Consider the following 12,635-nt stretch of genomic DNA (forward strand, 5'->3'; position numbering starts at 1 on the left):
TCCCAGGTGCCCTCAGTCATGTGACTTGTGTTCAGAAAATTTCAGTCACTCTTTACTGCTTCAGTGCAAGTTGGAGTGGAATCTCCCCCCCTTCCTTTCTAATCAGCAGCCCATCAACAGAAATAAGAAAAACACTCCCTGACACAAGATCAAACAACATTCAATAGTAAAAATCCAAGTCCCACTGAGGCTCTTTCAGTTAAATTAATTTGGTGAAACAATAGCTTAACTGAAAGCAGTGCCATCATGATGTGCTGGCTCTTTCTGAAAGTACAGGATCAGGCAAAATGACCTGAGATGTCTGCCTACACACAAATATTACAACTAAAAAAATATACTTGTTGGTTCAGGAATGACATTTTATATGTGAATTATTGTGCAGTGTAAGTGTATATTTTAATAAAGTCAGTATTATAATAGAAAGCAGGACAAATCCAAGGCAGTAGCTATGACTGCAAGTGCTTTTATTGGGGGAAAGTGCTCCACAACATGTTTCGGGCGTTGGCCCTTTATCAAGTGTGCAAAACCAAACACAAGGGAAGTATTTAAACATTCCTTAACCTTTCACCTCTGGAGTGCATTCTGGGTACATACATCGACAAATGCATTTAAATTGTTGTTTCCATTAATAGCATAAATACAAATTACTTCATACAAGAATAAATATTAAATTACTTAAACAAGATGTGTTATACATTCCATATGTGATCAATAAATACATACATTCTTCAACTCCCTATAAAAAGTGTCCATGCCTTAAAATATTTCTTATGTGAATAAAATGCATTACAAGAACAGTCCTCAATCTTGTCTGTAAATCATTGTGCTCCGTGTTAAGTCCAAATAAAACTACAGGCCACTGCATACATTAACCTAGCCTATTTTAATAAATAAGTACTACAACATAAAAAAAAAACTATGACAGAATCCCTATAAAGTTTTACTTTTATGTTCTTAGGAAATTACCTGCTCAGCTACTAATAGTATTAACTGTACATTCTATGCCAGCAGGAATGGAAATTCATTATGATGGTAATAGCCCAATCACAGGACAAGCTCACTTTTATGAGCCATGGTTGGACTCATGTGCCAGTGAAACTTTGCTACCTGAATATCCATGGCATCAGGTAGGTTATATATAAATTCAATATATATTCAAATCAATATATTTCAATAAATGTTAAGTGGGCCATCTATTTAAAATGATAATAATACATCATTTATACTTTTAAACACAACTTTCTCAGCAACTTGAACATTTCCTTGCCATCCAAAGTTCAAAAGTCTCAAAAAGAAAAAAAAACAGCATTTACTAGATGTAAAATATTGCCTTCTCATGTACTTATCTAAGTCAAGTCTTTCTGTGATTCAGATTCACTTTTTATTTGGAATGAGGAAAAGAAAACAGCTTTTAATGCCACTCTGGGTCAAGCAAGCAATATTCATTGTGTATAAGTCCACTAACACACCTAAAGCATACATTAAGAACTTGTGAATATCATTCTGCTAGATCAGTGGCAGCATCACAGACAGAAATTGCAGAACAGGTGTATCTGTGGACAGATTTGCCCTTCAACCTTGTGGTCAAGTTTCTCTTCCTTTATGAAGCACCACAGACAGGATGTAGTTGTGCCACAGGAAGCAGTTTTTGATTTTTCTGCTTCCATATAATCTACCTTCCTGTTCTATTATTTAAAAGTCTTTTGGAGTGCTTGAAAGTACCGTTGCCATGCAATTATAAAACTGATTTATTTGCTTCAAAAGCAATACTACAGTGTAGTTTATATAAATAAACTGCTGTTTAACCATGGGGGTAGCCAAAAAAAATTCTCCAATAGGCGAAAATGCACAGGTTGTAAAGCAGATTGCTGTAGCTCTGTATGATACAATGGGTTTACATTCCTGTGTAAGAACTAAGCCAATTGTATTATGCAGAGTTTGAAAGGCTGCCCTCATGTTACATAGCAGATTATTTATATAAACTATAGCAGTGTTTGTAAAGCAAACACACCAGTTTTACCAATGCAGTGGCGGCAACTTACTATCTGAGGGGTGGGATCTCTGTATGGTTATTGCTGCCTTTAGAACAGCAAAGGTATAACACATCCTTTTTTTTTTTTTAAATACTTTATTTTAACTTGTTCAACACAAATAAAAAATGCTTGCGGTTCATGTTTATACATGGTTTGACTTCTTTTGTAACATATCATGTTGTAGTCATTTTTAGGTCATGGTACTTATATCTTCTAAAGAATAAAAATCAAGTGGTAGTTTTCAAGTTTATAAACAAACAATATTGGCCAAATAACATGAATTGTGTCAGCGATCAATCGCTAGGCAGGGGAGCAGTTACTCGTTAAATGACCTGAATTTTAATGAAAATTTAAATTTGAATACCAATCGCAAACTGCAGCCAGTGGAGCTATTTTTGGGTTAGTGTCAACACTTACATTTTTATATTTATCCCATCTCTTTACGATAAAGTAACTTATAGGGAGGAAAATGGAGTTTTACTTGTGTTCCTCTCCATTTTATGCTGCACGACGAATCCTCTTAATAATTTTCTATTTTCAAATATTTGGTAATGTTCAAGTACATGGTTTAATCTACTATACTAGAAATGTGTCACTTTATTACATACTTTAAGAATGCTTCTATTCAAGTGGATACTGTGTGATAATTATCTGTTAAGGATGACTGTTATTTTTCCTTTAGGTCTCAGACAAAATTGGAAAAACGCTGGCAACACAAGTGAAGCCATTTCTTCAAGATCTCAACAAAAGGCAAATAATATTCAAGTTGCTTGGGCGAGACTTTGTTCTAAAATATTTCAGTGAATATTCCTATGTTCCAAGTCTACTGGTAAGAAATTAAAAACTAGTAAAATAGTAATATGACAACAGCAAGGGTGGATTTGACATCAGTAAACTGGTTCCTTGGACACTAGGGTCAGAAATAATTTTAGTGACCTTATTGCTTGCAGCAGAAATATTAATATTATATAGAGACTGTTCTCTATAAAATTGGACTAATACCCCATAGGAAATGTATGTGTTCCACTGCTCGAATCAGCTAAACATTCTGACAAACTTTCCTGCTACATGAATAGGGATGAGCAAACTTTTTTGCCTGGTACAGTTTTGTGGTTTTGCCAATGAGGACAACTTTAACAAATCAGCACTAGAATTTGCAGCAATCATTATTATCTGTAACAACTTGAAATTTCTTAAGGAGCACCAGGCAACTTCGGGTCTTAAAAACACTTGACTTGTCAAGCTGGGGGGTTTTGTTTCACTACTGCAGATGATTGAATCTTTTTAATGCATCAATAAAATCAAGATTTTTAAGACCCGAAGTTGCCTGGTGCTCTGTGAAAGATTCCATGTTGTTACATATGTTCAAGTTTGTTCCGGAGACGTTGGTCACGTGGCAGCAAAGGGATTCCGGTCGACTCCTAGGGAGGAAGAGGGTGAGTGCTCTTCCCTATGTGTTGTTCTGCACATCATTATTATCTGCCCTTGCCTCCACATTAACCAATGGTATTGCTCACCCCCCCAACTGGCAACAGTTGTATGTAGTCGCAAGGTCCTTCTCTAACAAGGTAGGGCACTATACCATTCGGTCCATAAATATTTGGACAGACAACTTTTTATCTAATTTTGGTTCTGTGCATTACCATGATTAATTTTAAATGAAACAGCTCAGATGCAGTTGAACTGAAGACTTTCAGCTTTAATTCAGTGGGTTGAACAAAAAGATTGCATAAAAATGTGAGGAACTAAAGCCTTTTTTAAACAATCACTTCATTTCAGGGGCTCAAAAGTAATTGGACAAATTAAAAAACTGAAAATAAAATGTTAATTTCTAATACTTGGTTTAAAACCCTTTGCTGGCAATGACAGCCTGAAGTCGTGAACTCATGGACATCACCAGATTCTGGGTTCCCTCCTTTATAATGTTCTGACAGTCCTTTACTGCAGCGGCTTTCAGTTGCTGTTTGTGGGCCTTTCTGTCTGAAGTTTAGTCTTTAACAAGGGAAATGCATGCTCAATTGGGTTCAGATCAGGTAACTGACTTGGCCATTCAAGATTATTCTACTTCTTTGCTTTAATAAACTCCTGGGTTGCTTTGACTGTATGTTTTGGGTCATTGTCCCTCTGTATTATGAACCCCCCCAATCACTTTGGCTGCATTTAGCTGGATTTGAGCAGACAGTAGGTCTCTGAACACCTCAGAATTCATCCGGCTGCTTCTATCCAGTGAAACATCATCGATAAACACTATTGTCCCAGTACCACTGGCAGCCATGCACACTCAAGCCATCACACGCCTCCGTCATGTTATACAGATGATGTGATATGCTTTGGATCATGAGCTGTTCCACGCCTTCTCCAAACTTTTTTCTTGCCATCATTCTGGTAGAGGTTGATCTAGGTTTTTTCTGTCCAAAGAATGTTTTTCCAGAACTGTGCTGGCTTTTTTAGATGTTTTTTTAGCAAAGTCCAATCTAGCCTTTCTATTTTTGTTGTTTGAGTGGCTTGCACCTTGCAGTGCACCCTCTGCATTTACTTCCATGCAGTCTTCTCTTTATGGTAGACTTGGATATCAATACACCTACCTCCTGGAGAGTGTTGTTCACTTGTTTGGCTGCTGTGAAGGGGTTTCTCTTCACCATGGAAATAATTCTGCAATCATCCACCACTGTTGTCTTCTGTGGATGTCCAGGTCTTTTTGCGTTGCTGAGTTCACCAGTGCTTTCTTTCTCAAGATGTACCAAACTGTAGATTTTGCAACTCCTAATATTGTAGCAATTTCTCGGATGGGGTTTTTTCTGTTTTTGCAGCTTAAGGATGGCTTGTTTCACCTGCATGGAGAGCTCCACATGTTGTTTGTTCACAGCTGAATCTTCCGCATACAAGCACTCCCTCTCAAATCAACTCCAGGGCTTTTATCTGCATCATTGATAGACATAAAGGAATTGGCCACGCCTTTGAGTCAATTGTCCAATTACTTTTGAACCCCTGGTCCAATTACTTTTGAGCCCTGAAATGTGGAATCTTTTTGTTCAACCCACTGAATTAAAGCTGAAAGTCTGTAGTTCAACTGCATCTGAGTTGTTTTATTTAAAATTAATCATGGTAATGTACAAAACCAAAATGGAAAAAAAAGTTTTCTGTCCAAATATTTATAGACCAGTGCCGGGCCAGCCTGGGCAGACGCCTTAGGCGGCCCGGCTGGTTGGAGCACCCCACATTTGCGCATACGCATGTGTGGAAAACCATGCGTGCACGTGCATGCGCAAAAGAACCTGTGTGCACGCATGTGCAAAAAAATGGGGCGGCGCCAAAGGGACAGCGCATGTAATTTTTCAGTAAGGCATCACTAGTCATAAAGTTCTGATACATTTAAAATCACATTTAATTGCTTTTGAACGCCAAAGTTTGATGTTTCATGAATTATATCCACAGTGAAGAATATCTATAAAGGGCACTTTTATTTCATTATATTGGCGTCCCTCCTACTTTGTATTATCTAATTTTTGTAAACATTAATCAATTTAAATCATTAGATTTAATGACTAAGGACTAAGAACATTGTATGTGTTTTCATTTGGTTTTTCAGACCATTTTATATTTTAATATGCCTTAATTGTGTAATTTGGCAGACACTAGTTATTTACAAGAGTCATTATCAAGTTTTTTTTTTAAAATAGTTTATTCCACACATAGCATTACACATCACTGTTTCTGTTACATGGAATGTATACATTGGAAGGATAAAATACAGTTTGGTAGACAGAATGCATGCTTAAATCTTCAAAATGTGATATATCCTTTTATGCACAAACTTGATTTTATCCTCATTCTTGACTTAAAATATAGCTTTCCATCCTTTTACCAGTATATATGGCTCTAATTACTACTTTGAACAAACAGCACCCCATAGTTATTCAGGAAGGACTGTCAAATATTTCCCGGATACAAATGATTATGTATGTGTTGTTATAAATTTCTGTTTGGTTTCTCACACCTAGAGCCCTCCAAACATTAGTGATGCAGCAAGTGCAAAAATGGAGAAACATGCAAAGGCATGGCTTTGGGATCAGTGTACAAAGGCAGCAGAACATACAGGGTGCCTATTTACAGGTAAGCATCCCCAGTGCATTCCTAGATAAGCTTTACACTATTCACTCCAGCCTCTTTTTTTCTTTAATACCCATTTTGGATTTGATGGAATGTGTACTTTTTCAAAATAAATGGTTTTTAGGGATCTACATACTCTTGGGCACTCTTGGGCACAGTGTTAACAGTGTCAATAGTTTCAATTCTAATACATTATATTGATTTTGGGGCATGTACTCAAACTGTTCACTAGACTCCTATCATTCATATTTAGGTTGTTTGCTCTTGGTTCATAGGAATGTGTGGGAGATGCACAGATGCTGGAAAAGTTACATTTTCCCCTTCCCCTTCCTGCCTCTCTTGGATAGAGCTCTACCTAAAAGCTTTGCAGGTCCCTGTCAAATAAATGGCTGCACTTTTCACACTGCATTATTTATCAATATGCATTTTATTATCTGATCACTATTAAAGGGGTACTTCACTTCTAACGTATGATGCATGTTAAAAGTGAAGTATTCCTTTTAGGAAAAAACTATCTTCAGCTGTCTAGATCAATTATTATGACATTGTTTTGTGACATTCAGCCACATACTAAATTCTTCACAAAAAAGATTTTGCTAAATCTGAATCCTAATTTTCAAGTTCAAGTCTGAAAAATATTGCAGCAATTTCAAACAAACATTGTTGTGTATAGTTGTCCAAAGCTTTAAAGACTTTAAGAGTTTAGATTCTGCAGCAACTGATTTTACTCAATGCAAAATCATAATAGGCTAAGCTGTTAGGCAACATGTAAGCCAATACACCTTGTCCTAGAATATGTCTTGCATATTTGTAGTAAATAACTTTAACATATGTTTGTTCTTTAGATGATAACTCTACAGAACTTTCTAAAGAAATGACCCAGTTTGTGAATCATACTTACAGTCTTGTTGAAAAAGCAATGGACATGTTTCTTGCTAAACATGAAGATAAAAAAAAGGTGGAATACCTAAAATTTTATTACGTTTTCAAGTTTATAGATTTATATATTTATGTCGAAATAAATATAGATGATGGTTTTAATTAATTGCTGCTATTTTAGTATAACTATGAACTGAAAGTATAATTTGAATATATTATTTTTCTTGTGATTTTTGCAGGAAGAAAGTTTAGAAACAAATGACGCATCATGGAACTGGAAAGGAGTTTATTGTAAGCGTCGCAAATCTGTTGAAAGTAAAGACCTCCATTTTACTCTAAACAGACAAGCTGCCTTCCAGGTTAAAGAAAATAATGGTAACACTCATTTACTGTATATTCATATTTATATCCCATGGTTTAACACATTCTGCAGTTATCTCCTTTGCGTTCAACTGCGTTGGTGCTTTATTGCCACCTACTTACCTACTTTCAGCAGTTGTTACTCTCACTGAAAGTCAGCATAAAAATAAAGCATGTGTACCTTGGAATTCAGATGAAGGTTTAAATGACAATGCTTAGTTTGGTAGATCTTCTACTACCCATCCTTATTGGCAGAATAGATAGTTAAAGTCTATCTATAAAATGTTTATACAAATGAAAACACTCTCAGCTTCACTATACACTTTACACTATAAATCTATAAATGTATAAAGCTGCTATATTTAATCATTTTATTCCCATGGGCAGCTGAATGTAAAAACAGCTGTTAAGATGTGTGCCACTGCATTTTACACTACTGTTTATGCAAGAATATTTGTGCTTCCAGAGTTTGCCCTATTGATCAGTTGAGTATTCAAAGTTCTGAGGATGTGTGAATGAATAGTTTTAAAAAAATACTTCTATTGGTTGTTTATAATGATTGATAGCCTTAATCCCCATTAAGACCCAAAAACAAAACTGACAAGGGATTAGGGAATTCTTATGTTATCAGAACTGCCATCCGCAGAGTTAATTTTGAACAGTTTAAAGGAATGTTGTTCTTAATAATTATTCCCTTTCTTGGAACATGTGTGAAATTTTAAGTGAACAGTAGGGGGCAAGATACACCAGCAAGTCAGTTGTTTTCTGGCTGATGTGAAATTGTACCATATACATGCTGAATTTTTCTCAGTTAAAAAGCCATCAGTAAAATCACAGCTCCAACACTGAAATGAAAATCTGAAATTGGAACATTATGTGTAATGTCTTAATACAATGGGTGACCCATAGCGTGTCAAAAATTATTGTTCACATGAAATGTTGTTTGTGTCAATTCAGTAATATATAGTCTAAGAAAAGAGCAGGATATTAAAAACAATCAGTGTACACAAAAAAGAAAAACGTGAGATGGTAATATTATATGGTGAACCCATTTCTAGTTGGTACCCCCAAAATGTTGTACACCCTGCTAATAAAAGATGCATTTCCAAAGCATCTAGCTATTTCTACCATGTATGTGGTGAGTTAAATTACTTTTTGAATGTTATATGTGCAAAACATGTCTTGCATAAATAACTCCCAATACCACTGAATACTATTCCAGTGAGTATGGCAACCAAATGCCATTACAAACCATGCTGTAAATGTGGTAAAATATCTGTCTATATCTTTATATAGCGTATGCATGCATGATCGATATCATGAAACTGGGGACCCTCTTTACACAGCAAGTCAACTATCGTGTAGACAGAAAATATTGGAGTGAAAAGAAAAAATTTGGTTTAGACATATTAATTCTTAAATACTCCTATCCAGTGGGGGTGTATAACATTTTGGATTTTACAATTTTATATGACCTCAAAGGGTTGTTCTATTTTTACCCAGAATCGGCTTTTCCTCTTAAAGGGATAGGAAATTTGGTCTGGATTTATCTACCTTATGGTATCCCCACAATGAAAGGTTTAATGTGCTGACCTGTATGTTTGACATTTATTTGTGGGCTGCCTTCTTAGCTTTTAGTTTGTGGTTCACAATGGAGAAAATAGGGAAGTGCACACACCAGAATGGCAAAATGTGCTTAGCCTTTTATTTTTAGCCACTGATATGACAGATAAGTGTTTGTGTTGAGGCTAAAAGACAAAAATATGCAAATATCCTGCAAATACCTAGTCATGTCATCATTATTTATACAGCACTCTGCATTGATTTATAACAATCAGGGCTCATAAAATAATTTGAAATTTGAAAACTCGCCCAACTAACCTGAATAACGTATACCTGTTACTGTTGCAAAAGGTGTCTCTGCAACACATTCAATTGTGGGATTGAATGTTTACGCAAACAGAATATATTTTTTTAAACATGGAAATGCTCTAAAGCCTACATTTTTAAAAATTGGCACTATTTTTTGAAAGCATGATTTTTGTACAGCTGTATTTAAAAATATCTTTTTTTCTGGTAGGACTTTAAGGGGCAGTTCATAAATGTGAATTACATCTAAGGCTAGGCTTTGTTTGGAAAATAAATAAATGATATTTGAACATTTAGTGGAGGAGGTCTGGCAACAGATCTGGTACACCATGGCACATGTATAGATAAATATGTTTTTGTTGGAATCATCATATGAAGCACACGTACTTCCATTTTAATAAATCTGTTCCTTAGTTGATACATTTCTTGTCTTTGTTCCTGCTGAGCAGAATCCCTGGGTTTCATTAAAGGCAGCTGTTAGAATTGATACAATAGTTGCTAATACTCCAGAGATGCTGCTGAGAAATGTATCAACTAAATGTTGCACCTGAATTACTGAACTGCCAACCAGAATGAAACGCCAGAGACAGGGACATTAACCTTTAAACTTAGATTTTGGAAAAAAGGGAAAAAATTAAAAATGCAAAGTAATTGAAAAAAATCCTTTATTTCTGGTGAATAATCTAAAAACAATTGAACTGAAAAAAGTGTTTGGAAGGTGAACAACCCCTTTAAGAACACCTGAAAGAAATTTATGCTAATTACAAATATATATATATATATATTTTTTTTTTAGCCAGTAATGATCTAGAGGTTTTATCACCTCCCTTAAACTCTTCTGTAAGTGATGCACTGGGAGGTGCAGTCTGTTCTATAATAGGGAGAGACTCAGAGAGCGTGGCATTGGCGTGCAACCGCCTAACTGGAAAGCTATTGCCAAAAACACTACGTCGGTTCATCTGGATGCACAAGCTACTGAAATCTGAAAACATGAACAGCAATGGAGGACTTAAGTAAGATTATTTTTCATATTCTTTTTAACATGTTTAATTTTGTTTTTGAGTCATTTTAATTTTCGTAATGGTTTTGTATGTGTATATTTGGCACTCACCAAACAAAAACACAGCATGCCTGGGTGCAGGTAAAATGTGTACAAAAAAGCAAAAAAAATTCAACAGGCTCAGTTAAAATTAAGTAAAATATATAGATAGTGTTAAAGCTGAATCTCCTCGATGTAAATTTGGAGTCCAAGTGGATGTGCCCCAGACCTACAGCTTGAGAATGTAATCCATACCAAAGCATAGCAGGCAACCGCCTAACTGGAAAGCTATTGCCAAAAACACTACGTCGGTTCATCTGGATGCACAAGTGCTGAAATCTGAAAACATGAACAGCAATGGAGGACTTAAGTAAGATCATTTTTCATATTCTTTTTAACATGTTTAATTTTGTTTTTGAGTCATTTTAATTTTCGTAATGGTTTTGTATGTGTATATATATATATATATATATATATATATATATATATATATTTATTGAAGGAGGAGCACTCACCAAACAAAAACACAGCATGCCTGGGTGCAGGTAAAATGTGTACAAAATAGCAAAAAAAATTCAACAGGCTCAGTTAAAATTAAGTAAAATATATAGATAGTGTTAAAGCTGAATCTCCTCGATGTAAATTTGGAGTCCAAGTGGATGTGCCCCAGACCTACAGCTTGAGAATGTAATCCATACCAAAGCATAGCAGGCACACAAAGATGCAACAAACAGGCACTTGTAAAGGAAAGGTATACTTTATTACAAAACTGTAAGATACAAAAATAGACTTACATGGTTTATGCATAAATGCACTTATAATCGTCAAGTCTACGATTATGTGCATTTGTTTAAAAAACACGAAAGTATATTACTGTACCCACCACTGCCATGCAAACCTTTGTCAGGGCTCACAAATGAGACTGAAACGTTGGTTTTTATGAATCGATTAAATAAAGTTTGTCTTATTTTTTGGCAAGTCCTGTATTGTCAGTGGCATAACTAGCAATGCCTGGGTGTAGGATGTGCACTTGCCCCCCCCCCCACGACTCTTGTACCTCGCCCATTCCAGGTGAGCGCATGCAAGAAAACCACTTCAGTTACTACAGAGCAACATACTGCTGCCGCAGCCACAAGGCAGGCCTGGATTTGTGGTAAGGCCACAAATGCACTGGCCTAGGGTAGCAAGATTTAATGGGCGGCAGGACTGTCTTGCCTATGGGTGCGAGAGAGAGAGGAGCACACACTAAATAAAAACACGGCATGTAGATTTTAATAAACAAACTTTAGTTATTTTTTTGTTTGTTTATTAAAATCAGTTAATCTAACTGAGCCTGTTGAGTGCTGTACTTTTTTGTTACTTTATAAATACAGTATATAGATATATATAGATATACAAAAAGGTGGTATAAAGGTGATACCTTTATTGACTAACTAAGAGCATCAAAGCAAGCTTTCAAAACATTTTAGTTCCCTTTTCAAGGAACTAAAATGTCTTCAAAGCTTGCTATGATTATCTTAGTTAGCCAATAATGGTATCACCTTTATACCAACTTTTTTTTTTTTTTTGCCCTGTGACTGACTAACACGGTACAACAACTTTACCTGGAATTATAAATATACAACAGAGAGCACCACACTAAGGGGCCGATTCACTAAGGGTCGAATTTCGAAGTTAAAAATACTTCGAAATTCGACCCTCGGATTGAAATCCTTCGACTTCGATATTCGAAGTCGAAGGATTTAGCGCTAATCCTTCGATCGATCGATCGAAGGATTTTTCGTTCGATCGAACGATTAAATCCTTCGAATCGAACGATTCGAAGGATTTGAATCCAACGATCGAACGAAAATCCTTCGATCAAAAAAAGGTTAGCAAGCCTATGGGGACCTTCCCCATAGGCTAACATTGACTTCGGTAGGTTTTACCTGCCGAAGTAGGGGGTCGAAGTTTTTTTTAAAGGGCAAGTACTTCGACTATCGAATGGTCGAATAGTCGAACGATTTTTCGTTCGATTCGTTCGATTTCGTTCGAATTCGAACGAATTTAACCAATTCGATGGTCGAAGTACCAAAAAAATACTTCGAAATTCGAAGTATTTTTCATTCGAATCCTTCACTCGAGCTTAGTGAATCTGCCCTAAGTACAAACACCCCAGTGCCCAGTAAAGCTTGATATACAGGTAATAAAAAAGACCAGCACTCGAGGAATTTCCAGTAAAAAACTCAACTATATTCAGTGCATTGTACAAAAAAAATTTTTTCAGTCCCTATTGGGACCTTTATCAAAGTCCTTTGATATTCCTGTTTGACTATCTGTGCCCAACTGACCATTTGCCTGCTGGC

At 35.9% G+C, this 12,635-nt stretch overlaps 1 protein-coding gene across 6 annotated transcripts in view; it reads left to right on the forward strand.

The window, feature by feature from the left end:
- LOC108708284 overlaps positions 1–12,635 on the forward strand; it is a 115,440-nt gene that overhangs the window by 2,493 nt on the left and 100,312 nt on the right. For 4 of the 6 annotated variants that reach the window (XM_018246827.2, XM_018246826.2, XM_041582217.1 and 1 more), the window contains exons 2-7: positions 1,012–1,127; positions 2,716–2,862; positions 6,035–6,146; positions 6,989–7,101; positions 7,262–7,397; positions 10,048–10,264. In XM_018246827.2, coding sequence (XP_018102316.1) covers positions 1,014–1,127; positions 2,716–2,862; positions 6,035–6,146; positions 6,989–7,101; positions 7,262–7,397; positions 10,048–10,264 — 839 coding nt within the window. In that variant the 5' untranslated portion in view covers positions 1,012–1,013. Of the gene's footprint in view, positions 1–1,008; positions 1,128–2,715; positions 2,863–6,034; positions 6,147–6,988; positions 7,102–7,261; positions 7,398–10,047; positions 10,265–10,394; positions 10,661–12,635 lie in introns of those variants that run through there. The other 2 variants (XM_018246828.2, XM_018246833.2) reach the window with 2 other exon arrangements.

This window comes from Xenopus laevis, chromosome 2L (assembly GCF_017654675.1).
Source record: "Xenopus laevis strain J_2021 chromosome 2L, Xenopus_laevis_v10.1, whole genome shotgun sequence".
NCBI lineage: Eukaryota > Metazoa > Chordata > Amphibia > Anura > Pipidae > Xenopus > Xenopus laevis.